General features: G+C 44.4%; 1 protein-coding gene across 2 annotated transcripts; it reads right to left on the bottom strand.

Moving 5' to 3' along the window:
* Positions 1-1,592: 1,592 nt before the first annotated feature.
* Positions 1,593-18,229, bottom strand: LOC135908503 (glutamate receptor ionotropic, delta-2-like). 2 transcript variants are annotated; one of them, XM_070536669.1, is made up of 10 exons: positions 17,990-18,229; positions 15,003-15,044; positions 12,754-12,884; positions 11,810-11,910; positions 11,423-11,513; positions 9,826-9,984; positions 8,773-8,917; positions 5,328-5,545; positions 2,804-3,087; positions 1,593-1,967 (listed from the first exon to the last, which is right to left on the bottom strand). In XM_070536669.1, exons 3-10 carry the CDS (start codon positions 12,793-12,795, stop codon positions 1,685-1,687), a joined length of 1,323 nt encoding a protein of 440 aa, XP_070392770.1. In that variant the 5' UTR covers positions 12,796-12,884; positions 15,003-15,044; positions 17,990-18,229; the 3' UTR covers positions 1,593-1,684. The 2 variants fall into 2 exon arrangements, with proteins under 2 accessions (XP_070392770.1, XP_070392769.1); XM_070536668.1 differs by lacking the exon at positions 15,003-15,044.
* Positions 18,230-18,954: the final 725 nt, after the last annotated feature.

The raw sequence follows: 18,954 nt of genomic DNA, 5'->3' as shown, positions 1-18,954 counted from the left end.
AGATTTAGGTGCACGTGGTGAAAACTAATCTGGAATCCCCACACGGCATGCCTCATGATTAGATCACGGGTTATCTAAAAACCATAAAATTGACGTTTCCTTAAATACATGTGCCGGACATACGTCTCTGACGTTAGCCGTTCTAGGTTTGTCCTGGAATAGCCAGCCAGAAGTGACTGCGGTTACGGTTTGTGCGGGCTACATTTTGCCAACCTGCCAGCAGCATTCGTGTCGGCTGGCATTCAGTAGGATGAAAGGCTCGCATTTAGGCTGCGTCCAGCTCATTCTATACAGTCTCGTCTACGCGGAGGCCAAATCTCCTTGCTAAAGTAGGCAACGTTACGCCACCTGAGCGCATGCAAGCATGGTCTATCTTGCTTAGCTTTTGCTGTTACTGCTAGTCGGAAGCTATTGTACAAGCCACGGAAGCAGGTTCTTGTCTGCCGATTACGACCTTCGTTTTCAAGGGTCAGTCGCATCAGGTGTGCGACCGTTGGAGCCATCAGCGTCCACGAAAAGTGGTTTCGGTCTTCAATCGATGGTACTACAATACTTCCGGCGTGTTGAAACCAAAAATGTCAGTATGTTCTGCTTCGTAAGATCAAAGTTGTTTTTGCTTTTTCGCGTGTCGTATGTAATCAATGGCTCATATGTCTGCCGAACTTTCTATAGCCGTGCTGAGCTCACGAAGCTACGCAGGAGCATTGAAATGGAGTTAAGTTTACTGAATTCATTGACCAGCAAACAGGTGTCTGCACATGCTGTTTATTGCCACTCGGGGTTTTAAGAAGTGGTACGTTTACTGACTAAAAGAAATGTCCATTTTCGAAAGCATGGCGCTTTGACCTTATAAACGAGAATCGAGAAATGGGGTGTTTATAACTCTAGGCAGGGCATGTTCGGTTCAGTTGATTCAATATTTCTTGTCTGTGTTGGAGCGTTTCATGATAAATGCGACCGCAGTGTGATTGCTGATAGTCAAGAATCGAACCAATATACGAGCTTCACGTGTTGCATGCAACTCAACCTAGGTTTACGAAGTATTTATATTTGTTGGAGTGCTTCATGTATTGCTATATCTACTACCCCACATAGCTTTCTTTCAAGCAGTAAAGGTTATCACTTGCGGTAGCCATCTTGGCAATGTTGAATGCGACTGCACAGTCATTTGTATACACAACGGCACCCTTGCAGTAAACTGGTAGTAATACACAGGGGCGACACATACACATAAACCTTACGAACCAAAATCCTTGCGTAGTTGCAGTGTCACATTAAGAAGGACGTTAATAATAATAATATTTGGGGTTTTACGTGCCAAAACCACTTTCTGATTATGAGGCACGCCGTAGTGGAGGACTCCGGAAATTTTGACCACCTGGGGTTCTTTAACGTGCGCCTAAATCTAAGCACACGGGTGTTTTCGCATTTCGCCCCCATCGAAATGCGGCCGCCGTGGCCGGGATTCGATCCCGCGACCTCGTGCTCAGCAGCCCAACACCATAGCCACTGAGCAACCACGACGGGAAGAAGGACGTTCGCCAGCGCACTTGCGCCTGCAGAGAGAACTGTGCGTCAGTTACTAATGACAATGAGAGATCAAGTTTGGTCTTTAATTGTCAACCATCACATCTTCAATGTGTGCGAAATATGCTGTGCTAGATGCCGGTGCGACTGATGTCTGTTACGTTACGTAACGCCTGGGTTTGATGCATGGGAGCGCATGTTGTTGTTGCGTCGTCATGGTGTAAAAACACATCTCCAACAGAAAGACGACGAGCGAGAATGTCGCCATGATGCCCCACAGCGCGAATATGGCTGCCATGTCGTCGTAGCTCAGCTCCTCGAAAGACAGCACGCCCGCTTTGGAGGCGCCGGACCGCTGCATGTCCCGGCAGCGGTGCCACTCCTTCACTCCCTCGTTGTACCACTCGAGGCGAAGTCCAGACTCCATGATGGCTCTCATTCTTCGGTGAAGAGAAGCCACCCGGAAGGTGCGTTTAGGAAGGGAGAAAATGCAGAGAGGGAGAACACAGCACATGGTAAGCGATGCGGGTAGTGCCGATCTGGGTCTAGTAGGGAAAAAGGTGACCTGATATTCCATTAAACACTGCTCAACACACATAGCAGCTTGAAACCCCTTGCGGCGGGCAAATATTGTTAAGAAAAACAATATGAAGAAATGCGTGGGAACAAAAGCTTATATTGCTGCACTTTTCAGTTTAACCTTATTATGATATATGTAAGGGCAGTAGGAGGCTCCGTACGCTGTAAAAAAAACGCACTTCTTAGGTAATGATGAACACCTCTGGATCAATAAAATAAAGGCGGAGGAGCGTTCATCTTTAGCGTTCTAACAACACGTTCTAACAAGACATAATTCGCATGTCTGGTTAATTACAATGAGAACAAAGAGACACACTATGTGCAGCCGCCCTGATTTTTAATAATATAGCGCGAGCATCGACTGAACTGCTGGTGAGCGCCTCATAACGGCGATAAGCGTGCAACAAGAGCGTGCAACAAGGCGAGTGCAACAAGGCAACAAGGCTCGTGCGCGAACTCTCGCCTTGTTGCACGCTTATCGCCGTTATAAGGCGCTCACCAGCAGTTCAGTCGACGCTCGCGCTATATTATTAAAAATCAGGGCGGCTGTACATACATAGTGGCGGTTTCCTTCCGGTTACGTCATCTGCGTCCCTGCCAGATTGCAGCTATCTTTGTCACACGAAAGAACTTTAGGAGCACTAGCCATGCGGTACAGGGCAGTGTCAAGGAGCCGAACTTTAACCGGAAAGCGTACTTCACTCGAATCCTCTTCTGCAGTTTCGGCGGCAGCCGCTTGGAGTGCGCCATAGTGCTGAAAGAGGTGAAGAGCAGCTCCGGGGCCACGTACAGTCTTCCTCCGGTGAGGCGGCAGTGTTTAGCAAGCATGTTCATGCTCCCGTCTCGGTCGTTGATCAAGACAGCGCGGCCACTGTACAGCTGCTCCAGGGAAGCTTGGGAGTACAGCTCGGAAAGGGGCACGAATCCATCTTGGTGAAGAGCCAGGCTGGCCAGCGCGCGCAGTGAGGGGTTTTGCGACGTCTGCGCAAAGAATAGTGCTCGTCAAACGCGTAAACTGTAAATCTGCAGTACAAAATGTACCGGCACTGAAATGCACTAAAGGAATAGCAAAAACACGGCAGGCAAAAAAAGAAGTATGAGCCTAGGCCACGAGTGTGCTGTGTTGTGAATAGGCAGCTGGGTGCCATGTAGTTTCCATAGAGTTCCCTTTCCCTGCTAAGATCGCAAGAGGAAAACCTGGCGCTAGCATGGGAATAAAGCGTAGCGTATCGATGTTACTATTCTTGGCATAGCTTCTTTGAGGAAGCATATTACGGATGCTTTACCCTTCTTTGGCGCTGAACTGAGGGATACGCATTCCAACGATTTGTTAGAGAAGTTAAGTGTTTTAAGCTGTTCTAGATGGTGCTACTTTCTGGCCGTAACTAAAGCACGGCACTTTTGCTATCAAAAAACCTAGATAACATTTGGACATGTGGACGGCAGTAGTCACTTCACCGGAATGATTTTTTATATTATAAAGTATCCTTTCTGGTCATATAAATTCAAAAAGACTTGATTTCTAGCAATCAGGATCTATGAGACAAATGAAGGTCATATATTGAGCTTGCGACAAAAAAAAAATAAATACCGTCGGGTAGTTTAGATCTAGACAGCTGCAACGTCCTTAAGAGTCGAAAGAAGGAAGTTGTGACAAATTTAATTGGTGCCTGTAACTTCCATGTGTGCCGAACAGTCATTCTGGCGACATGTAGACGCGTACACTAGACCTAGGTTTCCAGCTCCTATTGCAAGTGCAGAATTTTATTTTCACTGTAGGCGGATGAAAAAAATAATTTCGGTTGAGCACGCGAGAGAACACGTCGAGACGAAAGCAGCCTGTGCGTGCATGCGCCGTGAGTGAACACTAGTAAACAGCATAGTCAAACGTCGTTAATTTTTTGTCATAGATTAAGGATTCGGAAAAACTTGGCGCTCATTACTCTGCTGCCCCGATCAGAAGAAGATTGATGATCATTTCAGTCAATTTGAAAACCTCTTGTTTTAATAGATGCAGTCGTGAATACCACCGAACCGATGTTTTTTTCAGTGGGCTTGCTGAGCCCAAAGTGCTAAAATTACCTAAAAATATGCGGCTCACGCTATAGCCTGACTTTAAACTTATAGGTTTCCATGTGCTGGAGTGTTTTTGATAAAGGAAGAATTCAGCTAATACCTTAGTGAAATGTTTCATCTTATTACAGTAGCTCAACCCCACTTATTTTGCGTATTGCACGTGGGAAAATAAACCAACATTTCATATCCAGTCCATGTCATTTTCGCAATAACTAGCAATGCGCGTAACACGGAAATGCATGCGACAATATTTCAGTGTGGCAAGCTGTGCTTTATTAATGACAGCGCCTTGTATTTCTGCTGCGGTCCGAGCAATTAATCATCTTTTTACATTTTTTTGGATAGCAATACATACACTAACATTTTAAGCGCAAACAATTGGAAGCAGATCCGATCCTGCTTTGGCAAAACCGTTAAAAACACTTTGCGGGCGTGCTACGAGATCTACAATGCTCTTCCTGCGAACGACATAGTCATCCGTGCAGATCGCGTTGCGTACTCTTTGCGCGCCCTAACACGTCAGTGAGAGTTCACGTTACCGCTCTCCCTGTCGCACAGACACTTACCGAGGGAGTGCTGATGTTCATGTACTAAGGCAGCAGTGCAGGAAAGACAAGGACAGAAGAAACGTAAAACTGACACTGCGAGCACTGTCAGCACCACTTCACTCGCGCTTTTGCATACAAAGAACTTCCATTCCTGCGCAGGCAAAAATAAATAAAATCTGTCCACCTGATGTAACAGACGATTACAGTCCAGAGATGCCATAACATAGCTTTCATTGTGTTTTTTTATGCAGTTATTTGTTTTTCTTGCTCATTACACCGATATTCTGTGCCTATACATGTCGCATAACCGTGGGTCGGCCTAGTTGAAACAGATTCATCTTAAAACTTTTTGTGCGCAAACAAACAGGGACGAAGCATAGGAGCAACACAAGGACGCGCTCGTCCTTGTGTTGCTTCTATTCTTCTTCCCTGTTTGTTTGCGCACAAAAAGCTTTAAGATGTACATGTCGGTTCGTCAGCGATGAGCTTCAATTGTCAGTTGAGCGCTCGTGGAGTTAGTTTTACGTTTCTCGTGTGCTTGTCCTTTCTGCGGTACCGCTGGGAATTGCTGCACCCTCAGTATACGCGCACGCTCACCCGCACGTAGGTGTCGAACGCCGTGTCCTTCCAGATCAGCGGTCGTATCGACGTCTGGTATGCGACGTCTTCCACGGACCGGAATCGCGGCGGCTCGCTCTTGATGGCCATGCTGGCCATGAGGTGGCCGGCGAATTCGTTCGTTAGCACGAGCGCCGTGAGCCACCAGAACGACAGGAGCAACCGGCCGGCGTAGCTCTCCGTGGGTGTCGTGTGCCCTGCCGTGGAAAGGGTGAGACGTCGAGGTAAACACGGCTTGCTTCGAAAGCTCTCAGAAGTGACGGACACCAAAGGCAAGACGCTGATGGATTACCTTCCCGGAACTGCGGCAGTGTTTAATTCCTCGTAGTGTCAAAAGGCACGAAACAATGCCAAGTCGACAGGAAAGAGTGAAACCCGCAACTTCATGCCAATTTTTCTTGTCCATACAGTTTAGGGCTATCTTTTTGTTTTTTACACCACAAGAAAGTATGAACCAACAATCCCAATGAGAAGTAGCAACTACATTAGTTACGCCATAAGTCGTTCGCTAATTACTAGTGAAATTAGTTGTTTGAAGCCAACCTTACCTTTCTTTACTGATTCTATCACGCTCAAACGGTTACGTCGATGCCATCCATGTGTGATGCTAAAGAATCTGACTTATTTCAGCAGATGTTACCGCAAAACTGTAGTCGTTGAAGATTACTGCGATAGAACGTTAGCTCTTGAACAGACGTTCCAAAAATCCGATACGAATGTTGAAGAAGTTTTATTGGGCGAACCTCTGTGGTTGTACAGCGAGATAAAACTCGGAGAACGTTCGGAAGGGCAAAGATGACGGAGTAGGCGAAGAAAGTCGAGCGTTGGTTGGTTAGGCATGTTGTAGAAAATACTCAAAAACTAACCTTTACAGATTTAGGCGCTTAATGGGGTTATGTAAAATGATCAAATTTGTATTGGGGCGCTATAACGTAAAGCTATTCCAAACTTTTCTATTCTAATTCTGCAATTAGCCCTCCGCGATTGGTCATAAACTTGTTTGGACAACCCACACTTCGCCTGCCTGTCACGCGAGGTCAAGAAAACCGCGATAGCTCCGCATTTGATATGACGCGTACACGCTAATTATGCATCATTGGACCGAACAAAAATATTTATTTCTGATTCGACGCCTTTTAGCCATTCACTCTGGGCTATTGGTCAAACGTTTTCAGCAGCATCCACTTTACCTGCCTGCCACGCGACGTCACAAAACCGCGAAAACTCACCGCGTCAACGTGACGTGTACGCGTTAAAAACGCATTATTATGCCGAACAAAACTGAATTTTTTCTGAATAGCCGCAAGCTGCTCCCTTCCGCAAGGAATAAAAGATTACTGCCGCCGATCATTCAGGCACTGGCAACTCGCACCTATCGGGGAGCATAGATTTTTTTGCGCACAATGAACCCTCCTGCGTGGCCGTGTAAAGCTTTCAAGCACTTTCGGCACGTTTACGACCTCACTCTGCCAGCTGTTCTTTGCTGAGGATCTGTTTTAGCGGCATTCTTAACCTTCCTTTGCATGCCGCCGCGATTTTCGACCAGCCACCTCAAGCCAAGTAAGGAAAAACGGACCAATCGCAGCCGCCGGCACCGCCCTCTTCATCCGGTTATCGATTTTCAGTGCACTGGCTCAGCCCCATCGAACCTCTCTCCACTTAGCGTGATGCTCGCTTCTTGTCAGCCAATTAGATAAGGCAAACCGCTCAGTGTAGGCAATGTTATTCGTTTTTCAAGCAAACAAAAGTACCGCCTATAGGAGAGCTCATCGGCATCCCGCGTGGTGGCGGTCTGCAGATTTATTATTTATGATATATAATTGAAATGTGACGTTAAAAGATCAAGTTTTATGGTATTCGATGAAAACAGTGAATACACAGTGTGAATACAGGGCCGGGAAATACTTCGGGTAAGAGAATACTAGTAGCTTGTTCTACGGTTAAACGAAAGCAATAGACATATGGAAATACAGGAAAAAACAGTAATAGCAAAGGGTAAAAAAATCGGGCGAGAATGAAAAACAGAGCGCTACGGGGAGGCATAAGGTACGAGGTGATCCGAGGTATGTGGAAAGATGTAATGGTACCTGGACTTCTATTTGAAAATGCGGTTGTTTGCTTGAAGTCAGGGGTACAATCAGGACTCGACGGCAACCAAACGTCAGTGGGACGCCTCACATTAGGCGCTCACGGGAGGACTACAAATGAAGCTGTGCAGTGTGATATGACTGGACAAGTTTTCAAGTGAGGGAAGCTAAGAGTAAAATTGATATTGAAGAACGACTGAGGAATACGAAAGAAAGGGAATGTTGCGAGAGTGTTAAGTTATAGGCGCGCGATAAACATTGGCTCACAGTGGAGGAAAAGAAGTAGGAAGCTTACCAGCAGGTATGCGACCGGTTTAGTAAGCAACGTGACGACAAAGAACGTCAGACACAAAGTCAGAGAGGCTGAGACTATATCATGGGCGGCGTCAGGAAGAAGAAACCTGTCATGAGTAAATAAATATCCAAGAGGAAGAACCAAATCAGGAAAGAAATGATTCTTTATAACTCAAAGGGAAGTTCCTCACTTTTCAAAGCGAGATCAGGACGCCTAAAGATGCGCAGCTATAAAGCGAGGTACACCAAGGAAGAAGAACCACGTGATTGCTGCGGTAAAACTAGGGAAACTATGGAACATGCTCTGTTAGAACGTGAAGATATTTATCTAGCTGTTGGTTCAGGTGGTCAAGTGTCTGCTGTTCTACAATGACCACACATAGCGGACGGCTCGAATTAAGTCCATGGCTCACCTACCCGTGCTTCTGACGCGTGTCTCGAGGTGTACACGGGACACCATTTACGCACTCAAGATTTATTCAAATAGAGCATTCAGTGTGCTACTCCCAGATTATCCTTAGGAGCGCTAGCCCCCTCGGACATGTACGGCGCTGGCCAGCATACCCAGGGCCAATCTCTTGCACGTACGCAAATACCCATGCAAATGGCCGGGAGGATGGCCGCCTCGATAGCTTAATTGACAAAGTGGCGCACTCCTAACGTACGGAAGACTCGATCTACTCCAATAGTTTCCCTCCCTAAAGGGAGCCTATAGCGTAACTCAACGGAAGACGCGAGTTTGGTTCCCCCCTATGGGAATTCCTCTTTTTGTCCACTTTCATTTCCCCCTTTGAATTTTCCTTATAAATAATACCTTTAAATTAGGGATAACTCTTGCCTTTCCTCTACGTTTTCTCTGTTTTCATTGCCTCTATGCGCTGGATCTGTAGTTTTTTTGACATTCTTTTTACATTGTTTCTCTTTTCTTCAATGAGATGGTTTCTCGCAGTAAGGCACATAGTAGCCCAAACGGCAGCAACCAAACGAATAAGAGCACCGACTTCATTCCCCAGAGCACAAAGCTCACACATTTCTATACGCACCTTTGTAGGTGAAAGAACAGAAGATGTCCCAGATGTTGTCGTACGCCTCTCGGAAGAAGTTGTCCCTGTTTCGAGGCCTCCGCCTTTCGACGTAAGCGAGACCCGCGGACATCAGCGGAACCAAGGCGGCTATCGCTGTCCACGCCTGGCCGTGAAAAAAAAAGGTAGTTAGCATGTTTAACATGCTCGTAAGGAGAATGAGGCGCGTATTGAAGAGAATGTCTTTCTTAGCAAGCTAGAATTAGTAGAGGCAAGATGCAGAAGAACAGGACTCAAGAAGAACACAAACGACAGCACCGGCGCCGGTCCTGTCCTTTGTGTCCTTCTTAAGCCCTGGTCTTCTGCGCCTTGCCTTTACTAATTCAAGCATGAACCAACTAGCCCAAGCAAGAGCTTTACTTTAGCAAGCTACCAACAGTCTTTCGCATCACGTGTGTTTCCAGCCTTTCCCGTGGGTTGACCTTGAAAGTAGCGCACTCTTAAAATACGGGCCGTCCCAGTGCGTATGAGAAGTCTAAAAATGTGGGCCGATCCCGTAGATAGTACTGCCCAAAAACTTAAGCAATCCGACGCTCCTGCCACTCCCCTTACGCGAAGGAGGGATGCGATAAATTGCCTTGCGCAGTTACTCGGCCCCATTCTCACCCCAACTCGCTCAGGAAGGCATTGTCTTAGATCGATTTTCACTAGAGGTTGAATCGCCTTCCACCTTTTTTTTTAATCACCCCCCCCTCCCTCCCCTCCCCCAGACCCACCGCCAAGAAAAGATGCCCATGTCAATCAAGCTATGATCATGCATCCACTCAGCATTAGAGAAAGACATAGAGAAGTAAATAAGAATGGTTGCGATGAAAATTACAGGATGCCAAATCTGCCCCCCTCGCCCCCACCACAAAAAGAAAGAATCGCCCTACAGAGTTTCCTCTAAATAACTGCTTTTGCATCGTTCTTTATTTCTTTTTACATTTTTTCTCGGGGGTAAATGGTGTTGTTTAAGGAATATGTTGCCGAACAGCCAGATAATTTCTCTAAGCACAAGGAAGGCTGACTTGCCTGCCAATCGAAGACAAGCAGGTATCCGAACGCGTTGACAGAAGGCTTTCCGGCGACAGCGATTAGCGCGCAGTGGCTGGTGTACATGACGGGTGCGTACGTCACCACCTCTGCGCGGTCAGACTGCAAGAACACGGAGGCGGCGGCTAGGTCAACCTCCTGCGTAAATGTAGGGGAAAGGAAATAGCCAGAAAACAGTACTTCTTTGCCAGCCGTTTGGACAAAGCCCCGGTGATATCTTTTTTTTAGGAAACTATATATACTAACGGTGTTTGTATCACAATCAACCAATCTTTCTTCGAAATTGACCATTAGTTGCCTCATAAAGGAATACGTGGGTTTCCAATATATTTAGATTACAAGAGCAGAAAAGGATATAATTGTATCAAGAAGACGAGTGAAGGCGTATTCGGTATAAATTGGCGTGATCGTCTATCTCCAGGAAAACCGCTTTTATTCTACGAGCAATGTAACATACTCGCCCGTGTTGACCAAGACGATGAAGCTCGGAGTCACGTGTTTCGAAGTGTGAAGCGGAAGCCAAAAATACCGGAGGCAGTGAAGGCAAGGCGTATGAGAGGGTGGTGTTGCAATAAGCGAGATGTGCAGCAACTTACGCTCGTCAGTAGCGTACCTTCAAAGCTCTACTGGACGTTGTACCGAAAAATCGTTATTACGAGTAGATCCTCTAAAAGTGTCCTCTAAGGCATCCTCTAGAGGTGTCCACGCAAAATGTATATGCTATTTTACTCTGAGATAACCATTGAAATTAGCGCGATAAAATTTGAAATTGATGCTGGGCGTATAAATTGCTACTTTCCGTGCAAAGACAGAGATCAGTTGGATAACAGGGTTGTGCGGGAAATAATTTCGGCTAGTGCTTGGAATAATCAGGGGAGTATTCAACAGTGCCTAATTTCATAGACTGCCGCTGAGCCCCGGTTGAGTGTTAAGTTCCTGAACAAGTTTTCGTGTGGGATTCTCTCAGTGTGATGTGGTGACTGTATCAAATAAGTAAGCCACGCTTGCAGCGCTCATTACCGTGATTACACTACTTACGCGTTTGCGAGTTCTATCATAATGTCTGCAGTGTTACCACTGTTCGTTTTGTAATCTTGTTATATGATCTTTTTTTCATCTCGTTCACTTCTTTGGTTTTTTTTTAGTTTTGAATAGCTAAAAGACACCTACACCCCTAAAGACACCTACCGTCCCGTTTCTCTTTACTTGATAATAAATATAAATGGATAATATTCTCTCGGTGTTTGTTCTAGAAATAATATGTTGCAGAAAGTTCATAGTTGTTGATGCATTGAAGGGGCCGCGAGAACTTCACCGTAGTCCATTTTCCTGCGTTGCCATTTTGCGCTGTAAAACTATCGCAAGTAGGGAAATACACTATGGGATGCTAGTGATATATTTTTTATAAAAGAAAAGCATCGTTAAACATTGGACAATTTTATTTGTATCATACTTGTGGCGACCTGCGTTCTTGTCCGTCTACTTCCTTTCAGCAATAAAGTCGAATAACAAACACTCCGTTGCATACCAACTTGGCTATGTGAACGTCTCGTAATGAGGGGTGAAAATCACTCACCCCTTTCTGCAGGAGTCCGATGATGCCGGTGTAGCTGCCGTTCTCGAGGCGGGTGCCGAAAGAACGCTGGGGGTCGTATGTGACGTCGAAGCTGAAAAAATCGCGAGGCGCGAATCTTATATACATAGAGACAGTCTACAATGTTTTAGTTTTTAGTTTTATTGCCACTCTATCACATTTGGGCGTCTAATGTTACCGCCATTATAAGGCATCTAATAAATTCGAGTTTAAGTGCATATGTCGGCAGCCTCACATTTTCAAGCGATTTCGCCGATGAGAAACGACAACTGCGTGTGGTATCTTTTATGCCTTCGCCTTGCTGCAAATTTCCAGGCGCAAAAAGAGAAAGAAGAGCAACATGTTTAATACAGTAAGCAGCTTTATCACCTGAAAGGAACGAAGTCAGCGAGTGCTTGCAGGATGTGGCCAAATATGCCGGCCATGTGGAGTTTTTCCCCTTTGTATTCCGGCTGTACCCACGGCGGAGCCTGCACAGAACCAACTTCGCAGCTTTGAAGGTTTAAAGCCGCTAGGCCACTACAAGACTGAAAGATGCTGCGGCCGGACTACATATTAACGCGACTTGGAAGCTTTCGTAGCGACAATGTCCAGCCCTACAATTCATGTATTTTAGTCTTCACGTGTGCACACAATGTTTACTTGGGCCTCATGCGTATCATTGAAACATCGGAATGTTTGAACACGCCATTGTAGAAGAACTGCCGCCTCTAGCTACTCGTCGAGAGCAAAGCCAACGTCGTATCTTTAGAGGAACATAGTCGCTCGTTTCTACAAGATCTCAAGCACTATTTTCGTTAAAGGGTCCACTACTTGACAAGGCGCAACGACTGCTCCTGTCGTTCGACAGTACTTCGCAGATTTATGGCTGAAGCTGTTCATCGCGGGTATTTTTACGTGTCATTCAGCGCCCCTGTCATACCCGAAGAACAGGGACAGCCTTAAATACGCAGAGAATGAACTGTCCACTTTCAGCCCTCTTGATGTTCGAAAATACATTGAGAAAAAATTTTCAAATAGACTAGACTATGCAAATCTGAACCCAACAACCTGTTTATCTCTTGATGCTCAATTACGAGCGCTTACGAGCTATATCGCTTCATTTACACTCTGCGCGTTACATTTTCTTCACTGAACTAGCAAAAGTTGAAAGTCTCATGACTATGAAGCATTGAACCTGTGTCATACACCTTGCATCGACTCTTCTAGAAAAGGATAAAGTGCTGCGCATGCCATAAATGTTACAGAAAACAAAGTCGCTAAAGAAAGCACAAAACGTCTATTATAGGATATAAGCGGCACGGAATACTCACGGCAGCAACGGTGACTCGCAGGTGCGTAGCATTCAAGGCCATGTGGAATAAACGCTGAGAAGGCAACTGGTGGAACTCAGAAGCCTCTTCGTAATCGTTTCGTCTCACGCGTGATCCCCCGTTGATCACTACTGCAAGTTGAACACAAGTGAAATATAATCTACGACTACAAGTGCAATTTGGGTTGAAAGCGGATTATCGTCCTGCGCGGCCTCTCCCTACCTCTACACCAATACATTTTATTTACAGACGCCTTGACATTGCGCTTGTTATGCGCCTTATCAGGTATCATGTAAGCTAGTAGGTGTTGCTTAACTAATATATATGTATGTATGTATGTATATATATATATATATATATATATATATATATATATATATATATATATATATATATATATATATATATATATTATACATATACATATACACATATATATATATATATATATATATATATATATATATATATATATATATATATATATATATATATATATATATATATATATATATATATATATATATATATATATATATATATATATATATATATATAGGCGAGCTCTTTATTTCGGTTGTTATGTTGGGGGACAATAATATCGCATAAAAAACCGTCGCTTTTACGTACTATAGATCTTCAAGAAGTGCACGAAACGCCATCCAAGCGCTATCAGAACGCTATCTCACGACCTTTCCCGCCCCATCAATGTACGATCAAGTTCTAACTTTATTTACTTAAATAAGAGGCCACATTCTGTGTTTTTCTTTGTACAACGGAGTGCACATTTCTAGCACATCCTAAATGGCGCATCTTTAAAGCCAGTTCCGATGAAAAAAACATTGCATTTGTGCCTGACACCAAGAATCATAACTTCGGATCATCTCATTGCAATACCCTTTTAGCGGACGAATACGTGAACTTTCTCTGCAAGGAACCGAAATGAACAATAGCAGTACAATTTTGGCTGAGTACTGTTTCAGCAACTAAGAAACATGATTTTCCTTGCAAGTTTCACCAAATACGCGTTTTCTACATAAATTCTGTTATTATAGCTCATTGCATGCTTAAAAATATTAAAAACAAATTCTAAGTTAAAATAAAAGACTTTATACTTGTTTGCGCAATAGAAAATTGAAGAAATGGTAGCTCTTAACAAATCAATATAGAAAGTTTGAAACAACTGCACTTGGCCCAAAAGAAACTTGCTGATGAACTGTACAGTTTACAAGTTCTTAACTTGGTTCTTCCTGAGCCTTGTGTTTTATTGCTAGTGTAGCAACACATCTTTTCGTAGTTTGTTTTGAAACATTAGTAGACTGATGTGAGGCTTTCACAATGCGGTGATGATCTATCAGTCATGCTATCATTGCAAACAGCCCAAGTTCTACTTCAACTTGATTGTGAGGCCTAATGCACCTGTGTAAGCATTGCAGAAATGACAGCGCCACATTGACAAAACTTGAGTGTTTGTAAGCTCACGAAACAGGCACCTTTAGAGTAACTTTGTCAAATCGTATCATTAATGCAGTCATTCGCAAACAAAATGTTCTCAGAGATACACTTCTTCAGCAATGTGTCTGCGCAACAATTACGGTACTCGCCCTTTGCCATTATTTAAAACATTACTAGAAAGTCCTCCTTTGTGCTTGTAGCTACTTTCAACATGTATTGGCGGTGTAAACATCACCAAACGCTTATGATTCATTTGATATGAAATATTATGTGCACAATATAATAAATGTACTAGGAAACATTAACATTGTTACGTCACACATGAAAACTAGAGTTTCAGTTTCGGTTTCACAGAACACTGGGTGAAGTTACAACTCTCGGTATTTGCAGGTTGAGAACAAAATTTTATTCGTAATACATTCAAGGATTACCAGCAAATCTAACTCATCATAAAGTGTAAAACTTATTTTTGAGTACGTTCTTATGTGACCTTCTACAATAGGAAATGTTATTTTCGCACAGTTATCGGTCCATCACATCCACAGTTATCGTATCTTACTGTCTTTATGCCTTATGAAGCATCGCACCTGCCTCTGCATACATTAAATGTTTGCGAAATTTCAAGCATGCATATTCATTCATATCGATAGCTTTGCAGGAATAACTCCTATTCGTAAGCATTCTTAAGCTCAAAATCTCCATAGTTCGTCATTGATAAACTCGTCGATAAGAAGCGCGAGTATATTGTAAATTTGGATGTAAAAACGCATGACCACAAAATGTCGATGACTTACGTGATCAGCTGTACTGCAGGAGAGACCGCGTCAAGCTATGTACTGCGAAGATAAGTCACTGCAAGTGAGGTCTCGTCGCATGCTTAAAACCCTTTTTACATGTAAGGACTAAGTTGGCTGCCGTGGCTTCTCGCTCTTACAGTCCAGGAAATGGCAAATGCATGTGACTATCCCCTATACCAAATACTACGCAATCAACAAAGTCCTCGTGAGGCCTTGTGGGAACGCATACGACAAAGCAATATACGCGTCATTCACTGGCAAGAGCATGTCATGGTATTTTCATGAAAAGCGAGAAACGATGCACGATTCATATTCTCGACCGATGCCCTACAATTTGACTTTGCTACCCCCCACCCGCCCAGACCTCCTTTCTTTTCTTGGCCCTTTGTCATGCCTGCCAAGACGCGTCTGGCGCCGTTGTAATTTTGGTGATACTGGTAAAAAGACCTATAGGCAAAAATACCAACAGAAATTCATCTGTCTGTTAAAAAAAACATATTGAAATTCCATTCCTTTACTCTTAGTTCCGTCACTTCTGACAACTCAGCTGTGTGTAACGAACACTTGAAAGCTGTGCTGACAAGGTCCTGTCAGTGTGCTGATGTGATAGAAACATGAAAACGTCTAAATGGAGAAAAACTGCAGGGAAGCATCACAGACTCCTCGATTCAATTGTTAGGAACTAGGCTGAAATTGTTTGGCAAATTTGATCAATTAACCTTTGTTTTCCTGATTTACCTGATAGTTCAAACCGGTTAGGCAATGAAACGATTAACCAATAATTTTATATCGATCAATAAAATCAATAACTTTACGAAACACGCAAATAGTACATCAGTAGCAGAAGTCACAACGTCTCAGAGGTTTCCATTAAACACAGGTTAAGAACAAGGAAAGCCGAGTAGAAAGAAAAATTCAGCACAACTTTGCTTTCGGGGTTCAAATGCATGAGAGTTTCACGTATTCAAGCTGTAGACAGCACGGAAACTGCAGCATTCGAAGAATTGCGCGGCACAAGCAAAAGTGCCTTTAAATGTCTTAGAAGTGGTTAAGAACGTGACTTGCAAACAGACGTCACGCATCGGACAGCACTTGTGCACGGCTTACACTCTGCCTTGCTCTGGACTCAAGCGACGCAAGAGGCGTAGTGCAGGGCCTGCAAGCGGTGAACCAATCCCAACGCCGCAGTGGTGGGAGCCACTCGACTTTCCACGAGACACACTTGGAAAGCATCAACCGTTCTTGTCAGCGCATGAGTACAAAGGACATCCCGCCACGCCCTATGTAGTAAATAACCGGGAAACACTGCCCCAGCTCATTCCACACCTGCCGCGTTAACTGAGTGCCTACGGCTCTGCGCATCTGAACACGAGGTCGTGGGTTCATTTACCGGCCGCACCACCTGCATGCCGACGCAGGTAGAGCGCAAAAAAGAATAATGTGTTTGTGTACCGTGTTTTTGGTGCACGTTATTAACGCAATATGGTAAAATCTTATCCGCAGCCCTTTCCTAAGGCGTCCCTTATAACCGACCGCGCAGTTTCGGGAAGTTAAACCCCGCACGAGTTAGTTAATCACTTTTAACAAGGGTGCTCGGCGTGGCCAGTTTCGCGGTCTTCCACAAAGCGGACGTATGATATAACTTGGTAAAATATTGCCACACATGCGTTATCTAAACGATTGCCAGTGATCGGTTACGCTGAATTATCGGTGTTACCGTCTCATATGTCTCGCGTAGGATGTACATGATGTACCGGAGCCTTCGTGAACGCCGCAGTGGCTTAGATAGAGAGACAGACCTTTCTTATCATACAGTATACGAGTCATGAATAGCGTGGAATTTCCTGGAATCCCCGCTAGCATCACCGACAGCTATGAATAGACGATGACGTGTGTACGCATATAAATAGCAACCGGTCACGACCAGTGTCGTCTCATTCTAGGGCCGCCAATTGTAGAGGTTGTCCACGTGAAATCTCCCTCATTTCAAAATGAAATGTAAAAAAAAAGCTATGACACATAGAAACCTGCGGTTTGTGGCATCATGTAAAGCAGTTCAAAAAGTGTTTGTAGATTATTTTCGAACCTTTTGTTCTGTTTCAAATGCTGAATAAATACCAAAAATTCACAATACCTCAAGAGAGACGCTAATGTGCAGTCTGGTATGCGGAAACGAAGTCACCCATTGCTGTGCAACAAAATTTTCGACGCGAATTCCTACGGAAACCGCCACACATGTTGAGTTGATTAACATGATGCCGCAAACTACAGGTGTTAATGTATTGCAGTATATTTTATTTCATTTTTAAATCTGGGAGGCTTCAAGGGGACACCCTATACTTTCGCTACTGTGGCAACTTAAATGTGAGTGTTACTTTTCTTTCCGAGGGCAGGTTCCCCCATGAGCAATTCGATTGATCAAATTAATCATTCGTGCCAGTCTTCCTGTCTGCGCACAGTCGCTGTTTCTTGGGAATATTGCTACCTTCAACCTCTGTAGCAAACGATTTTTCACCCGTACAGAACCCAGGCGATACCACATAAATATGAGAGCAAGTGCGCGAACTTAAAAAAAAATTAAAGTAACGCGCATGAAAGCATCGATCCAGATCATTCTCAAAACGTTGAGACGGCCGAGGATCTACGAGACGCAGTCAGGGGAGTCCCAGAATGTCACCACTTACGTGACATTAATACGCACGGCCACCCGAGGCCACCGGGGTAAGAGCTTACTTTCCCGCAATACCGAATAAAAATTGTTTCGTGGTGAAATCTGAACGGACAAGCCGTCACTATTGAACGGTGACCTAACTACTCTCCACACACCACCTTGCCCTGCCTATGCCAAGGTAAAATCTACCACCTACAAGCCGGCCCACCGAGTCATGAAACGGAGAGTGTATGTTGGCCCAACCCTCTCACACGCGCATGCACTTGTGCACTGGAGACGAGCACAGATATCGAGAAATGCAACCCAGCCATACCTTGTATCACGAGCAGCCGACAACGTCCTCTCTCATCACGTGCTCCTAAAAGCAGACTCGATGCGCAACAACTAAACATCCGCCAGAGGACGCTGCAGCGCCAGTCATGTGCGCCACCTGCATAAAATAATTTGAAATCATAGGGAATGCAGGGTGCGCTCCTTCCTCCTCCATTTCCCTGTCGTCGCTGTGCTGTGAAAGCACAATTTCCCGCACGAGCCGGACTCCATGTGTATACTTTCCGACGTCGTTGTACCACGAGTGTTAAACTTCGAAGAACATGTGCATTCGACATCAAAAGTATACGGACCACAGGCTCATCGAAAAAAAGGAAACGATTTTTTTTTTTGTAATTAAGACATGCAAACCGCAATCGACGAGTGCACTGGAAAGCCCTCAATGCCAAGATTGTACAGCAGTAATCATTTTCAAGTTAGATTCATAGGCGGAGAGGAAAATGGACTTTATTGCGGAATCTCCGGTCCGCATAGCTTTACTCAGGGGAGTACATCGTCCGATAGAGATTTTCAAGAATATGTGGGACATGGACAACTATTTTCACGGTTTAAACGTTGTGAAAGCGCTTCTCTTGCATCATCATGTCGACGAAGCGGTGATGCAGAACGCCTACAGATGCGTGCGTAATATTACGTGCATGAGTTTAAATGCTCGCACATAAACTACGCTAATATACAGTGAACAAACGCTCGGATAGAGTTTGTTTGCTCTTAGCCATAAACTCTGTAAACGCTGCTTAAAACATAAACACTGTCATAAATTTGAATCATGTACATGTCGATAACGGTGCTCAAAAATAGTATGGACTGTACATGTACATTTTACCACTAAATATGTTCTCTCAAGAGAAAGAAAATATCTTCATTACTTCACAGAACACTTATTTGCATACTGTAATCATATGTGATACCGCAATTATAGTTGCCTCTCAGAAACAACCCAAATAT

This window comes from Dermacentor albipictus, chromosome 3 (genome assembly GCF_038994185.2).
Source record: "Dermacentor albipictus isolate Rhodes 1998 colony chromosome 3, USDA_Dalb.pri_finalv2, whole genome shotgun sequence".
NCBI lineage: Eukaryota > Metazoa > Arthropoda > Arachnida > Ixodida > Ixodidae > Dermacentor > Dermacentor albipictus.
Note: the sequence above shows the minus strand (reverse complement) of the source record. Positions and strands in the feature narration are given on the sequence as shown.